We start from the raw sequence: 17425 nt of genomic DNA on the forward strand, positions 1-17425 counted from the left end.
TTCTAGCTTCACTCATCAAAGTCTAGCTTCACTCACTAAAACTTTTATCTCCTGACTTCACTCACTAGGATTTTCTCTTGCTAACATTTAGTTAGGACTTCCTCTGCTAGTTGTTTGGTCTTGACTAGACTTCTCCTTACTAGTTATCTAGTTAATTTTGACTTGGTTAGACTTTACTCACTTCCAAATATCAAGTCATGTTTGGATCAATCCTTGGTCAATTTGACCATATCTTATTATATTGTCAAACATTGAAATCCTAGAGGTTGATTGCTATTATCTGGTGCTCCCTGCACCAATAATAAATACCCGACTGATTCTCAATAAAAATAACATATGTTTTCCTTATAATAAATACATTATTTAGAATTATGTATAAACAATATATTAGAATTAGAAGGAATTACAACTTAAAATAAAATAACTTACCATCAAATGAAATTTAGGAAATGATGTTGACAAGTTTACTAACAAAAATTATATAACAAAAAAATTAAAATTTATCAAAAAGGATTATTTACATGGTAAGAAAAGATTGTTTGGCTTGTTCGGCAAACAACTACACATTGTAGTTAATATTGGATAGAAACAAATTTAAAAATTTATTCTTCATCACTAATTTGTTCAAGGGGTTAATACATCGTGGGAGAGTTTAAGTCATAAGACTTATAAACACTACAACTTAAAATGCCATGTCTATTCTTCATCACTAATTCGTAAAGTAGAAGGATCAAGGTATCAATTGATGTATAATAATTATTGGGCAGTAACAATTACATGTTGTAGCTGCTACTGTAGTAACTACTTGGATAGTAGGGATTGTTGTGCTTATTTTAGATGTTATTAATTGCTCGTCTGTTCGGAATCCCTTGATCAAAAGTGGATCAGAGGATCCGATCTCAGGTTTGTTATCTTATACATTCATTCGATACACACTTTTAGGTGACCCTTAAAATTAAAATTTTTAGCAAATTAAAGGTTAAATTATTCCTTATTTTAATAGAAGAGTGAGTAATAAAATTAAATAAAAGTGATTCTAATTCTCACATGCCGCGTCCCAGGCTTGCTGTGATAGTAAACGAAAGGATGGATTTTTAAATAACGAGAGTTTGTTTCTCGTATTGTATATAGGGGTATATAATTGAGTCGAGCTGAGTTGAACTTTTAAATATTTGAGTTTGACTTATTTATAATCATTTATTTAACGAATATATTTATGACTCACGAGCTTATTTGAGTTTTTATCGAGCCTAAATGAACTTAATAAATATAAATTATAAATTTAAATATCCATTAAAAACTAAATTATTTATTTATTTAAATTTATAATTTTATTCTAATAAATAAATTTAATATATTTATTTATATTTTTTATAAGTAAAATATAAAATTTATAAATTCATTATTAAAATTATTATTTTTTATAAATTAATTTCTGAACTTAATAACAAATATGTTTACAAATTAACAAATCTTAGTATTGTGAATTTTAAATTTGATTTATTTATTTTAATCTTATTAAACGAGTTCAAACGAACTTTATTAAATCAGGTTTCAGATAACTAAACTATGATTTGATTATTCTCCTCGATGAGAATTTTTTTTTTTTTTCGGATCGGATGAGCAACCCTAGATAAATAAAAGGTAAAAATATATGAAGATATATAACCTGACTCGCGTAGTCGCTTTAGCCATCTCCCTCGAAGCGGCACAGAAGGGTCGAGGTCAAAGAGACATGGCCAGCAATGCCCCAGCGGAGCAGGGACGTAGGCAGCGCTGGCCAACGGTGACGGAGTGCGCCGCGCGAGGAAGTGAAACGCCCTGCACCCAAGGCCTGCCCACCCGGCGCTGTGGCCTCTGCGGCGCCGTCGCATACTGCTCCACGAACCACCAAGTCAGTCAAAACCCTCCCTTCTGCCTAGTATCGCATGTTATTATTACGGCCCTTCGTTTGTCAGGCCTACTCGGATAGGTTTTCCCCCTTCGCTCCCGTGTATAAGCTTCGTCGGCATTCTTTCTAATTCTTCTCTGTCTACGTACTTTCGTCTCCAATATCTTTGCTTTTGAAGATTTTGCCAGATCTAAGCTTATTGTCCTTCTAATTATTGTCTGTCTACGTACTTCCGTGTCCATACTCCTCTTACTAGCCAACCTACCTCCTCTAAGTAACTCTTTACGAACCAGAAGATGATTAATAGCCTGGCAATAAGATTTCTCCATTCTATTGGGAGTGAATAAAAATATAAGATATTCTTCGAAGATGCCAGTCTACTTCTGAAATACACATGTGGTCATCAGAAATGGCTTCATTGTGGCAGATTAATGCTCTATCATGCAAAGTCAGATAGATTGCCTTTCATCACTTATTTCTTCTCAGTTCTATACTTTACAATTTGCGTGTTTGTTACTTGTATTCTCTGTATGCCAATTTGTGTGTTTGTCACTTATTTCTTCTTTGATTGAGTATTTGTAACCTAGCAAATTGTTACCACCATTGAGATTGGTTAATGACACCTCTCGAAAGTTGTGTGTGATGCCTATAGTACCAGTATAATCATTTCAGAAAAAATGTATTTATAAATCTTAATCATCTTGTCATTGTCCTGTGTTCTATTTGTGCTTCAAAGTTGAATATCTTTATGCTTCATTTTCCACCGTTTCTTTTAAGTTTCTTAAGTCTAGTTGGGTATATTAGCATGCATGTCATCCTTGCACAATTCATTTTCAGATTTCACATTGGAGTGAGCACAGAAAAGAATGTGCAAGGCTTGAAGAGCAGATGAAGCGCATGGATGTACTGAGTGATTTCCCCTTCACATTCTTTATGCAAGATGGTAATGGTAATCAGCTTATTCATGCTTATCTTTTTTGATTCCAATATCTTGTTGTAAGCTATGGGATTTATGTTCGAATAGTACGAAAATTAATGGTCTTTGTTTTTCTTTGAGAAATTTCTCTCTCTCTGAGTTTCAAATTGCAAAACTTCTAGCGGAAAGCATACACCATTTTCGAAAATCTCCAACCCATTGCACGCATGCTCACCTTGTTGTGCCTTCACATATTTCCACAATAACATGATATTGCCCACTTTGGGCCTAGACCCTCATGGCTTTGCTCTTGGGCTCTCCTTAAAAGGCCTCATGCCAATGGAGATATCCTACATCCTTTTAAACCCATGATCTTTCCCAAAGCTTTCTAATGTGGGACCTTGATTGAATCTCAACAATCCTCCCCTCAAACGAAGGACCACAATTACTCTCATGGTCCGGGCCTCCCCGCGAGTATCTGGTCATCCTGACCTGCTTTGGGCTTCCTCGCAAGCATCCGTATCCGGTCATCTTGACCTGCTCCAGGCCTCCCTGCGTGCATTCGATCACTTTGACTTGCTTTGGGCCTCCCTGCGAGCATCCAGTCACCTGACCTATTTGTCTTCCCGCAAGTATCCGGTCACCCTGACCTGCTTCAGGTCTCCTCGCAAGCATCCAGTCATCCTGACCTGCTCAGGACCTTCCCGTAAGTATTCGGTCACCTTGACCTACTCCGGGCCTCCCCGTGAGTATCCGATCACCTTGACCTACTTCGGGCCTCCCTGCGAGCATCCGGTCACCCTGACTTGCTCCAGGCCTCCTTGCAAGCATACAGTCAACTTGACCTACCCCAGACCCACTTTCAATTTCATTTAAGACCACCCCACATGGTATCCGATTTGGACTATGACTTTGATACCAGTCGTTGTGCCTAAAGGATATTCACATATCTCCACAATGACATGATTTTATTCACTTTTGGGCCTAGGTTCTCATGGCTTTGCTCTTGGGCTCTCCCAAAAAGGTCTTTTGCCAATGGAGATATCCTACATCCTTTTAAACTCATGATCTTTTCTAAATCTTTCCAATGTGGGACTTTAATTGAATCTCAACACACCCCAACAACAAATAAACTCACTCCAAGATGGGAAAAGAAAAAGTTTATATTACATCAGGTTAGGATTTCCAGGTCACCACTACCTTGCCTGCAATATCCCCTCCTTTGTCAAACCCTTGTAGATGATGCACTTATAAAGGAATGAAAAGAACTTGAAGTTTATACTATCTCCAATGTTGGAGGTATATATTTTTGGCCATGTTTCCTACAAAGAAAAGAAATAGCAAGTAAAAAAAGGGGGGAGGAAAGAAAACTAAAAAAAATGTAGGGAAGAGAGAGGGAAAATCAAATTTCAAAATTTAATATGTAAAAAAAAATTAATAAAAAATTTGATTTTTTTTTTTATGGTTTGATTTGAGCTCCATCATACATGAAAGTGAATGTGACTTTTCCAACCATATTGGGTGGAAATAATATAGAGGAAAACATGAAAATTTTCCTAGTCTTTTTCTTTCCTTTTTTTTTTGCCAAAAAAAACAAAGGGAAAGCGCCACTGGAGAAATCTTTCTGTCACCTTATTTGCTTAGGGAATTGATTGTAGGAACAAGTGGGAGTTTCATCATAAGAAAGAGCAAGGGTGAGAGAGAAGATGATTAAGGTGCTATATTATATTCGAAAAAAATGGCATTCATGTGTTATTGTGCATTTACCAAGTCCTTAATGACATTAGATCATATTGGATACTAAGATTCATGTAGTTCATGTGAAAGTTTGTATGTAGATTATATTCAACTTTAAACCTTTAAGAACATTTATTAATATAATAGAATGTATAGTGTGGTAGTCGTGCATTTGGTTTAAGGCTTTTATGCATCATTTTGTTTTAATTTTTCTAGATATTAATATTTTTTAAGCAGGTTAATTGATACTTAGATTAAGGCATCAGTTGTATAATGTTATAGATTTTTCTGAAATTTATTCAACAATATTTTATCCATCTTATTATCTGTTTCATTATTGAAAATCTGTTTTTGGTGTATGTAAAAGCAAGAGAGTAGATGCTCCATGCTGAGCTCAAAGGGCCTTCACCAGATAGGGCTATGGAAACCTGAATGCAGCTGTGGGTCTACCATTCCAATGGATGAGTTGTGGCATTTTTACTTTTTTTTTTCTTCAAGAATAATGCCTTCTCTGTACCTTGACCATCATATTCTTGCTGCTACTTGTTCTGTTATTTGACAAACATATCATTCTGACTAGAGAAAGATCATCTCCTTTAATCTATCAGCCATTAGGTCGATAGTTTGTGCAATTTTAATATGCATATCCTGAAGTATCTTCATTTATTTCTTAGTCATGGAATCTGTTGTGATGCAGGTTATATGATGACTGGGCTTTGCCAAGTTCTCTATGCCCATGTCATGGTATCTATCATGCCATATTTCAATAACACTTCTTTGAATATTTTGATAAGCTATTTCACATAACTACTGCCAGAGCCTAGAAGTCAATTATCATCTTGCTTGAGCTGCTGGGATGACTATTACCAGTGGAGACATCTGCCACTTCATTCACCAGTTGCATTATTGCTTCATTGGGTACTCAAACATTTGATTTTTGAAAATTGTGTTACTTCCATTCTCCTTGTCTTGTGTACTTGAGCATCTAGAAAAACTTAGTTTCTTTTTGATGCCTTCTACACTTCATATGTCACCAATCTCTTACTGTGAGCTCAACTACTCCCATACATCTGAAGTTCTCACCTTTATGCAGATTTTGCACTTGATTCTTTTGATTCGTAAACACATCACATAGAATGCATAGGTTACATTTTCTTGTTAATAATACCCAGCAAACTAATATAAAACATTGAAGTAGCTATTCTTAGAAAGCTCCAGACATTAGTTTACCTGGTGCCTACTTTGTCTCCGAATATGAGAGTGAATGTGAAGAGGAGAGTGGTCTCTTTTCTTGTTGATTCTCTAAAGGAGCGTCAGTTTTCACGATCTCTTCGTTCACTGTGCTTATTTAGATGGAAGTCCACTTGAGAGAGTTTAGTTCTTGGGATCTCTCTTCATTCTCATTTCACTCTGTCCCTTTTTCATTATCCTCTCTAGTTGCTGATATGCTGATTTGCAGTCAAAAGACATTATTAACTATGTGTTGGTCTGAGGTCTAACCGATGAGCGATTTCATGCTCCGTCAATACCTTAAGTTTTGTTTCAGCTACCTGCGTGCTAATATTATGATTCTAATATTATGATTCTGCTTCATCATGATCATGTAACAAGGTGGACATAAACAGTATCTAATGAAGCAAAAATGGTGATTTCGCTCATCCTCATCGCTCCTCATCGCCGGTCCCACAGCGAATCACATACCGAGCGGCCTCCTAGGTGGAAGGGCATTTAATCCTCGGGTGAATGAATGAACCTTGCGGGAATCGACCCTTGCCCAACAAAACAATTCTGCCACCTGAGTACCAACTCGGCTACACTATTGGGGCTGACATAAACAGTTTCTAAGCTCCAACTTAAGGAGGAGTGGTAATAGTGTTAGAGTTAATAAGATTATTAGGTGAAGTGGATTGAGTCCCATATTGGTACTTCTATGTTTAGTTTAGGATTTTATCATGAGTCTATATGCCCATGTAATATCTTTAATCAGGTAATACAATATTTTCTTTTCCCCAAATTTAACCACATGATTGTTAGTAGTTAATCTGAACTGTGTACTCCTTATTGTGAGTGTGAGTGTGACTTCAATAGAAGCTTTATTTCAAAGACTATTATATCTTGGAACCACTTGTAGACAAAACCAAATAAACGTGGAAGTTCTTAAAAGTGATTTTTGATGTATCACCCGTCAATAAAATGTCTCCACAAAGCAATATTCTTGTTCTATTTCTGTTGTTATCCTTTCCGTTATCACTGTTAGAATGCTATAGCTTTACTTGTTTTTGCATAGTCTTGGTTTTGGAGAAAAATCACAGTTTTTTGCAAGGAGTTGTACTTATTTCACTTTGCACTGCAGCCGCTGACTGTGTACCACTGCTTTCAAGTCTTGTCTGCCCATAGCTCAATTTCAAAAGTTAAAGCTGAATTGAACATACACTATTTAGGTAAAGAATCTCTTTTTCTACATGTTGATATTTATGTGCTTACGTTGTATCAACTACTCTAAACTCCTTCGCAAGCTGGAAATTTGATATCAATCATGCATAGTCTTGCACTTAAAATATATATACACTGTGGTGGTTTTGGCAGACTATCCTCACAAACTAAAGTAAACTAGATTCAATGAACTCAACTAATTTAACAAGCATTATTAGCAGCATTAGATTGTACAAAACTATATATAGAGTGATCTTCAAGTTGCTCTGCACTCCTTTAATTTGCATGTTTCATTTTTAATCTATATCATACTATTTGCTTTGGTCATGGTGAGTAAAACATGATATTTGTTTTCTCTGTGCTAGTACATAGAATTCACTTTTAAGTTGTTATATGAAGGACCTGAAAAAGAACTTTTGCAACTCGGAGTGTTTAGAGAGCTGTTGGCACTTTTTCCTGGAGTTCAAATATATCTGAATCTTGTTGGTCCGGCAGTTCCACAATTCAGGTTGGTTTTCTTCTACATTCTTTATTTTGTGATTAGAATTTAGCAATCATCATGTTTGCAGCATGCTTTAATGTTATGTCTGTCATGCAACAATTTACTATTTTTTACTTATTCACTTTATATAATAAATACAAATTGTCTTTTTGAGCGCATGATACCATTTCAATTTGTTGGGCTATTTGTTTCATTTTCTTTTATTTTATGATTTGAATGTTGCAGTCATCATGTTTGCAGCATGCTTAATTTTCTGCCTGCCACTGCCATATAACAATTAATTATTTTTTATTTGGTCATTGTGCTGAAATGGTTATATAATCAATACAAACTGTCTTTTGTAGAGCATGGTACCATTTCAGTTTGTTGGGCTTCTAAAAATCTGAGTTTGTTTCCTTTTCCTTGAATAACAATTTTAGTAGAACGAGGAAGCATATAGAAGGTTGAACCTTGTGGTTTTCTATTATACCATTCCCATAGTAAATCAGACATTCCATCTTCCCCTTGTACAGGCTACCATGTTTTATTGATATCTCATCCATCTTATTGTGTAGATTCTCTGTATTTTTTTTGTGTTGTCAAATTGATCCAGACATTGACTATTGGACACTTGTGTTCATAGTTTTCCTTTTTGATGGTCTTATCCAATTATTAAATCACAGGGATGGGGAGACAGTAAGCCTTTGCAAGTACCTTCCATGTGCAGAAGAGAGTTGTATCTGTAAATCACTATACCCAGACTCTGTGGCAGAGGGATCAAATCACAGAAATGCTACAGTAAGAATAAGGCTTCACAAAGGTTTCTATCATGACAGATATAGGACCATAATAAAGGTTAGTTTTAATTGAGGCTTGGAACTCTAAAGTTTTTTTAGTAGATATTGCATGCTGCTGAATAATCAGGATAATGTGGATTCAGACTAAGTTTGTTCTTAACAATTTCTTTGAATTGATTGTATATTCAGTGCAGGCGTTTCTAGAATATTATGTTTAATTTGAGGTGTTTGATTTCACCGACTGCTTCTTTCGCTCCACTGAAAACTAATGCCCTGAACTGGCAGTATAAGTGTTAGCAAATGAAAGAAAGTCAAGGAAAAAAAAGGAAAAAAAGGAAGTTCGTCTGTATCATGAAAGGAGAAAAACCATGGTTTACTCGTGGGAAAATATGCACAGCATGAGTGTGCTTACACTGTTGAGCCAGGAAGGAAATGTGATTGAGATTTGTGATTGGTGTAGATAGCATTTCAATATAAAAAACAAAATGCTGCTGCTGAAATTTAGGAATCAATTCAGAAATGTTATTTTAACTTTTAAAAGTTTAACAATTCTATGTGTGTTTTAATTTCTAAGAGTTGTTAAAAATTTTGTTATAGTTTTAAGTGATAGCTTATGCCTTTTAAACTTTAGGTATAATTTTAGATATAAAATAGTTTTTTTAGATGATTTGATCATAATTTGAGTATAAAATTCAAGCATCTTTAGATTAATAATGTTTTTCCTTCTCACTAAAGAATTTTAGGTTTAGGCACCCACTGCCGCAGGCACATCTTGTGGAGGAATACGTGGTTTTGTTGCATTCTCTTTAAGCAGATATTGCAGTAGACCTTAAGGTCATGTTTACATTTATCAACTTCTTCATTTTGGTATTGGTTCACAGGACTCATATCCTCACCTTATTATTGCTCCAAATGCCGGTGTTGCTGCTTATTCTAGTTGGTTGCCTACTGTTGTAAGTTATTTTTATCCTAGGACTATTTCGTTTTGGCTATGATCATCTGCAATACTGTTTGACTGTGGAATTTTTTGCACATGATGCATGCTCCATGTAATTAGAGATGCCGTTGTTAACTTAGAAACACTCTGGTGGCCATTCTTGGAAACTTCAGTGAACCTTGTGGAATCAAACTTCCCACAGTTTGTAACCTCAGGACAGAAGTAACCAGCCTGAGAATATTGGATGACTGGGTTGATCCATAATACCAATACAATTACCAGGAGAGTTAGAGATATAATGTTGCTAATGTGATTCAATCTTCTATTATAATCTAACCTCATCATTATTTTCTTGCTTATGGACTTGAAAATTGAGACCACCATGAATCCTCGAGAAGTAAAAAATATTCATAGTGGTCTTTTTACCCTATAGTTCTACCATCATTTTGTTTGATCACTGGTCGATCCAAGGGCATGGATGCCTGACTTTTATTAATCCCCAATAAATTCAAAATATTTGTAGGAGTCGTTGGCATTTTACCTTCTCAAACTCCTTTCTTGATTAAAAGTTTGAAATGCAATGTGTCATCGTCTTAGTTAATTGGTGATAACCCTCCAGCTTGTGCTTGTTGCATTGATGCATATGTTGATGAGTCATTGCTCGAAATCTGATGAATTTAGATATACGGGAATCAGAGTAGTGATTTGATGCAATTTTGTACATTTTGAAATGCAGCAAGTTTTAGTTAAGTGTCTACAAATGAATGAACAGTACGTATGCATTTCTTCACATCTGGCAGCAGGTCATGTACCTTTCTTCCTGACTATAAGTCTGATAATTTCTTGATATTTAGGCTACAAATGATTTCAAATCAGCATGAAAATGGTTTTATTGATAAACCATGTATTGGTACCAACTTCCTTTGGCTGATGTTTCTCATCCCTACAACTGGTACAATTTTTGAAATACTCGGAGGACAACCTATTTCACATCTAATATCATAACACCAGTATTATTTTTGTCGAGATAGAGACATTAAATCATCCTGAACAAGTGTATGCTTATGATTCTGATTTTCTGCTTTCTCCAATAAATAATTTGATGCTTAACCCCCATAGTGACGAAATGAGGCAGTAAAGCTGAACCATGCAAGACTATATTGTTTTGTTTGCTGTTGATGTAATAATCCAACGCAATCAGGAAATTACAGGCAAATTCTCGAACTTGGTGGGAGTCTTGGTTGGTGTTGCGATTATGATATATACTAGTTTTCCAGTCTTCCTGTACACTGTTGGTTTCCATATAACAAAAGTCGAAACTATTAGTTTCCGTATAACATAAATCAAAACTCACTGTTCTTTTGAACTATGTTTTGATTTTTCTCTTCTTTGAAACAGCTTCAGAGTTAATGCTTAATCATGTGGCCTATTGACTGATCTTCATGGTCTCAGGAACTGATCAAGGGAATGGGCATTCCAGCAATATTTACAGACTTCTGTGAGGAAGCTGCAAATCTAGCTGCTAACTGCATTAGCTCTGTCACAGGCCAGCCACTGAGATTGCCGGTATATTGTTGTTCACCTTCTTACACCCTGGAATTTATGGTTTATAGCCTAGACAAGGCTTCAATAACTTTGTTGTAGTAGTAGTTGTTGTTGTTATTCTTATTGTTTTTTTTTGCAGATCCAAATAAATCCGTTTAGGCAACCGATGGTGGTGGAAGATAGTGTTTTATATCTCCCTTGCTACTCAAACTGCTTCCTCTTTGGGATGTGACGCATTCAAGCTTAAATACTTGAAGACGTTTTATATCTCCCCAAAAGTAATGACTGCGAGGTCAACAGTATGTGGTAGTTCAAGGTGAAAAAGAACAATAATATATGGATGGACATATAAGTTTGGATCAACGTGAAAAATACGCCCTCAACCAACTTTTAAGGATACCTTTCTTTTGGTTAGTTAACGTATTGCATACTTCTCTCGTGTGCAACCTAATCTTCCAGACTTCCACTGTCTCATTATGAAGTTAAATAAATGTTAAAAAGAACAATATTGGATCTATCCTCGTTTAACTCCTGTGGTCATTCCTCGTGTAAACTCAAGCACCTGCTTTCGTTTTTTTTATTATACAAGATAATTATAAAGTTCTCGAGCACTTGCTTAAGAACTTTGATTTTAGGAAGGAAAGTAAATTTCAAACTTTAGATTTTGACATTTTCTAATGCCTTTATTAATTGTGCTAATAGGCACCCTCGAATATTTGCAAATTGCATTCGTTGAATGAACAATTTTACAAATAATAGTAATTATACAAATAGCACTTTGACATCAAACATGTCCAAATTACAGTGTCAAAATATATCCAATCATAACTATTAACTACAATGTAAATTCTAGGGGGAGATATTATAAAGAGTCCCTTCTCAACGGTATGCATGATCTGACTTGGTTTGAAAGATTAATAATCATTAATGATTTATCTCTTTTGTGTTGGTGTTTTATCATCATAATCTAACTTGGTTTTAATACGAGCCATGGGTTACAAATTACATGGTAAATGAATCTAGTCTATAAACTGAAATCTGACCAAATGATGCATCAAAATTCTTTCATATACCTTCCCATGGACTCGAGCTCAACCTGCAGAACTCTTCACAATCTTTCACAATCTTCTGGATAAATTCTGTTAAAGCACATACCTCTCTAAAAGTATAAATAAACTTGGTCCCATCTTGAAAGTTTTTATATAAATATGTTTTTGGACATGTCTACTTCTCCAATCTGTCCAACCACCGCCACCACCTCTGCAAAGAGTTAGCGGGAGCGAGATCTCCTGCCATGGCAGAGCAACCGGTTGCCGACGAACCGCTCGCCGTTCCGGCCGTCGTCTCCGTCCTCTCAGCCGTCCTCCAGCGGCAGGCGGAGCGCAACGACGCTGCCTCCGACGGCCAACGAGCTCCGTCGGCCTTCCAGGGCGTGCGGAAGCCGTCCATCTCGGTGCGCCGCTACCTGGAGCGCATCTTCCGCTACGCCTGCTGCAGTCCCTCCTGCTACGTCGTCGCGTACATCTACCTCGACCGCTTCGCCGGCAGCCGCCAAGCCGTTGCCCTCGACTCCTTCAACGTCCACCGCCTCCTCATCACCAGCGTCCTCACCGCCGTCAAATTCATGGACGACATGTATGTATCTAAATGCCATTCTCCTCAAGAAACAGAGCAATTAGCTCTTGGAATTAACAATTGCATCGCTCAATTATGATCCAAGCTTAGTGGTTCCTAATTCCTTTGTTTACAATCTGCTGATTTACTGTGCTTCAACTTGCTATCCCATTAATTGCACACTCTCTCTCTCTCTCTCCCCCTCTCTTTACACCTGCCAACTAACAATGCAGTGGATACATGTTTTTTTCCAAATGATGATCAATCAATCTGAAAAAATAAATTGTGTGTCGACAGAATGAGACTTGAGACATACTTGCAGCCATTCGGCAGAATGTCCTTCTCATACATTGAAAATTGGCAATTTGTTGGAATTGGTGGCTTTCTTCAGGTTGTATCTTCAAAGAACCAAGTAGAATACTGTAACAGTATGAACTGGATATCAACCTACAACATTTAGTCGAGAACATGAGAAAATTTCTATATTGAGCCTTTTAATTAATGGTCTTTTTGTTTGTTTTGTTATTTCATCAAAGGTCTGGAACTCTTAACTTTAGTAATTAATCCGTTATGTGTGCAGATACTACAACAACGCATACTATGCAAAAGTTGGAGGGATCAGTCTGATGGAGATGAACTACTTGGAAGTAGATTTCTTGTTTGGCATAGGCTTCGAGTTGAATGTTACTCCTGTCACCTTCAGCTACTACTGTTCTGTTCTTCAGAAGGAAATGTGCACGGAATCAATTCCTCCTCCTCTTCCTCCTCCTGCTGCTGCTGCTGCCTCAAGGTCGCTCTGTTGCTTGACTGAGGAAGAACCCAGCAGCTGCCGGCAGAAGCAGCTTGCTGTTTGATTGGTGTTTGTATAGACCAGCCTTTTGATCAGCCATATCCTGGCTATATGAACACTGATACCACTCTCTTTAATCATAACTAGTTTATTCCTTTTCTTTCACTACTTTTGGCATGTGAACCATGACTCAACTCTTCTTATCTTGCCATTTCTTTTTTGCTTTGTTGGGGCTACTGTAGATCTGTTAATTGGTGATGGTGTGTGCAGCACTTGATTCCCTTGTGCATATTCTCCTCTGAAGCTTTCATTAAAATTTTCTCGTTGCGTTTGTGATCGATCGGCATGACTTGTGAATCAACAGAGTAGTGGCAACCACTACTGAAGGGAAGTAGTTGCGTTGTGTGATCTGGAATGAATGTGCCAAGGTGTATATATATTATAGGGGGATACCCCAAAGTGGTGGTGGCCTGGCCTAGCCTGGAGAAGACAATGGTACGTGATATGGTTGTTATGTAGGGGCATGAATGAGGTGGCCCTTTTGTAGTTAAGTTAAGGGGCATTTAATTTGGAGAACATGGCCATTTGCAGGCCATGTGAGACTCTCCTGAACATATGGAGTCCTTATCTGTCTTTAGGGACTTCTTCACTGGCTTGGTCTAGCATTATTTTGGGAAATTTAAAAATGGTTTTGGGAAATTTAGGGTCAATATATTTTTTGGAACTTTTCCCTATTATCATACTTTTTTTTATTAGTAATAATAGAATACTAATCTCTGTTAACTAACCGATCGACAAGTTGATTTCTCCAAGTTGTACTAACAGATTTGAATGGCGATTTTTTTTTTAATAATATGCTTATCAATTTAATTTGTAAATATATAATATTTGAAGAGGGCATTGGTTCCTGGTCACGTAAGCGCCGTGGACGACCTTCGAAGAGGGAAAGGATGATCGACGCTGATGTGACTGCCCGCAGCAACTATGATCATGATCACCAACAAAAGAGGAGCACAAAGACAAAAGATCACAGTACGTATACTCGCCCTCCCCTGCCCAAAGATATCGATAGCTGCCAATGGCGGCCATGGTGAGACTCAGCGTGATGAAGCAGAGCTATTTAACCCGGCACCGATAGCTTTGCAGTTCCCAAACGCAGAGGTCGCCGCCGACCACGCAAATCCGGACCTTCCAAAGCAGAGGTATGCAAATCGTTTGGTGCATGGATCTCTTTGTTCGGTTTCTTCAATTTCGAATTAACTTGCTTACAGAATATTGACTTACCCTGAAATTCCACAAAAAAAAAAGAACATCTTAGACAACTAAATGGGTAATCTGTTGGCGAAAGGTTAAATCGTGGTTACTTGAGAACGCCCCCTCACTCTGGAAGAGTATAAATCATGGAGATTTATTTAATCACGGTTTTCCATGAGATAATCTGAAGTAGCATTTGTATTTGTCAGTAATTAAATCATCATGCGTATTTATTGCAAGTCCATCTTCCTTGAAATAGTATTTGTACTTGTCAAAAATTAAACTATGTCTCTTTGTTGACAAGTCTTGTCCGAATACTAATTCGGTTATAATTGCGGAGCTAACTAAATGCGTTAGTTTTGGGGTATCAAAAATGAAGTTGATCTGTTAATCTGATCCGAATTTATCCAAAAAATTCAAGTGCGAATTGAGGGTTTTCATATTCGAGTCGGATTGAGTTCAGGATTTTGGATTATGTTAGAATTGGGTTGGATTCAGATTGAACTGAGTTTACCTAAATTTAAGGTTTAATAATTAAAAAAAAAAAATTAAATTTTTGAACACTAGTCTTTGATGACCTCACAGGTTCAAACTGTCAGAGTCAGTCTTTGTTATTTAAAATTTCTAGACGCAACTATTAATTATGCTTCAATTTTATTCTTTTATTAATCTAAATAATAATTATTTTATTCTATAAAATTTTATTTCTATAGATGAAGTAATCTTGATTATTTTTTTAAGTTATAAAGGGCATGTCATTATTTGAAAAGGAGAAAAACCTTATTAGAAGGGCCAAACCTAACCTTCTAGTAAAATTTATTTCAAGACACTAATAACTTTACAATCAAAAGAAGAGCAAACCAAATCATTCCTCACCCATTTACAAAATCCAAAATGAGATCAGCTTTGAACTCCTTAAATCTCTCCATCATTTCGAAGTCTCCGGACAAGGATCTTCTGGTCCAGGATTCCTAGACCAATCTTGAACCCTTACATGTACATTGGATGGCTGGGCTGTACCCCATCTGTTAAATAGGTGAAGTCTAATTTATCCCACCAATGAATATGCAGGATCTCCTCTTTCTAGAAGATTCTGGACCAAAGAATTTGACCTCAAATTCCCCACGTTCTGTACAGTGCTCCATTCAAATATACATCCAAGAATCAAAAACATTGAACACAAAACTCTAACAAAGTTTCACAATCAGAAGTCCACCCATGCCACATCATAAAATCAAAGCAATCACAACATGTCACGAAATAACGAAAATCTGTAGCAAATTCAAACACAACTCCGTCACCCTCCATTCTTATACCACCTCAAATTCTGACAGAGATAAAAAGAGCCACACAAAACAATAATAAAAACCTTATCAAAAATTTCACCCTTGAGATTTCCCATGAAATATCCATATCAAAAAATCCATATCAATAATCAAAAACCCATATAAGAACAAAGCCATCAAACTTCAAAAACCCATATCAGATAAATCAATCTTCATGATATCCACATTTATGATAACATCACATTTCAACAAAATAAAAGTTATCTTCATGTCCAGCACCTCCCCCTTGAGGTTTTTCAAAAATTCCACAATCCTGCAAACAATAACTACATATGACACAAAAACTCCAAAACGGAACAAACTGTGCATTCACATAAACTCATCCGAAATCCCAAAGTCATCGGGGGAAAAAAAAAATAGAAATTAACACACCAATAGACATCACCATAACAATCTCAATCTACTAGAACACAAATTTTTAAAATTTGAAAAATACTCAGATCTAAGATCAAAATAAGCAATTGGAAAATACATTAGGGCACTGTGGGAGCACAAGCCGTATCTTTAATCCGAAGTCATACGATTTGATCGAAATAGAAGAGCAAAGATGATGACCTTTTAGGATTTGCAAAGTGTGAAGCAACGAGGCAATCCAACATTCCAGCCGCACAGAGAGGGCTCGTAGACGTCGCAGGGGAAGATGCGACAAGGAGTCTTTGGCGAGGAGAATCACGAGGTGATTTGGCGAGGAGAATCGTGAGGGCGCTTCAACGAGGAGAATCATGGGCACTTCGGCGAAGGCTTCGATGAGGGCTTCAGAAAGAAACGAAGAGAAAAAAATAGTTGATTTTAGATAGAAAATATATATATATATCTTAAATATGGGCCTTGAGCAAAAGTCCTGATAGTCCTGGTCTAGAGCTGGCTTTATAGATTGTATATCCGTTCTATGTATATTTTTGACGACCCTCGTGAGTCTAGGTATCCGGAGTCACTCTCAGACGTCCCAATTTATTTTTGGGGTTCAGGCGCCAAGGGTGTGTTAGTGGTTTTGAAAGCATGAAAAAGCAATTAAACAAAGTAAACTTTAATCACTCATAGTGATCTTCCGAAGAACCGCAACTGAAGACGTCGGTCGATGAAGAGGTTGTCGTTGTCGGAAGCACGATCACGGGGCAACCGGAAAGCGCTTCAACGTCCACGAGCCAAATCCCAGCCTCTGGACGTTCTCCTTTGCTCGACCAAGTCATCGTCGCCTCACACTTCTGCCCTCTCTGATCACCTTTGAAACCTTCTCCTCCGTTTTTCTTCGTTAATCGGATCTGTCCTTGGACGCTCCTTTTATATGAAGGATGAGGAAGACGAAGGGGAAAGGACGCCCCTTCGTCTCCCTGGCGTTTGCAGCAAATTGCCGTTTGCAGCAGCGAAAGAGATGAAGCCTTTCGTCTCCTGTAATGCCCAACATCTCCCACTCGTCCAAGTCAATCCACAAGGTTATATAGTTACATTGATCATGTCAGTCACATAAACTACAAGGTGATCATGCCACGAAGACCAGAGCAAATTAGTCACATAGACCAAATAAGTCACATAGACTTTATGAGAATCAAGTCACGAAGACCAGAACAAAATTTAGTCACAAATACCAAATAAGAACATCAATTCCATAAATTAGGGAAAATGGTTCGTGCGACAGCAAGCACATTGAGCATTTAACTGCTAAGAAGATTGTCACACCTTACTT

General features: G+C 37.0%; 2 protein-coding genes across 5 annotated transcripts; both read left to right on the forward strand.

Moving 5' to 3' along the window:
• The first annotated feature begins 1676 nt into the window (after positions 1 to 1676).
• LOC121978046 (zinc finger MYND domain-containing protein 15-like) lies at positions 1677 to 11265 on the forward strand. Of its 4 annotated transcripts, none has more exons than XM_042530439.1 (11): positions 1677 to 1894; positions 2729 to 2840; positions 4916 to 5012; positions 5242 to 5288; positions 5362 to 5462; positions 6898 to 6985; positions 7377 to 7485; positions 8142 to 8313; positions 9137 to 9208; positions 10645 to 10758; positions 10877 to 11265. In XM_042530439.1, the coding sequence occupies exons 1-11, from the start codon at positions 1736 to 1738 to the stop codon at positions 10967 to 10969; spliced, it is 1164 nt and encodes a 387-aa protein (XP_042386373.1). In that variant the 5' UTR covers positions 1677 to 1735; the 3' UTR covers positions 10970 to 11265. The 4 variants fall into 4 exon arrangements, with proteins under 4 accessions (XP_042386373.1, XP_042386377.1, XP_042386381.1 ...); XM_042530443.1 differs by having other exon boundaries at positions 4916 to 5009; XM_042530447.1 differs by having other exon boundaries at positions 2729 to 2834.
• A 413-nt stretch (positions 11266 to 11678) lies between these two features.
• LOC121978115 (cyclin-P4-1-like) lies at positions 11679 to 13439 on the forward strand. The gene is made up of 2 exons (XM_042530497.1): positions 11679 to 12372; positions 12932 to 13439. Exons 1-2 carry the CDS (start codon positions 12032 to 12034, stop codon positions 13203 to 13205), a joined length of 615 nt encoding a protein of 204 aa, XP_042386431.1. The 5' UTR covers positions 11679 to 12031; the 3' UTR covers positions 13206 to 13439.
• Positions 13440 to 17425: the final 3986 nt, after the last annotated feature.

The sequence above is a fragment of the Zingiber officinale genome, chromosome 1B (genome assembly GCF_018446385.1).
Source record: "Zingiber officinale cultivar Zhangliang chromosome 1B, Zo_v1.1, whole genome shotgun sequence".
NCBI classification, from domain to species: domain Eukaryota; kingdom Viridiplantae; phylum Streptophyta; class Magnoliopsida; order Zingiberales; family Zingiberaceae; genus Zingiber; species Zingiber officinale.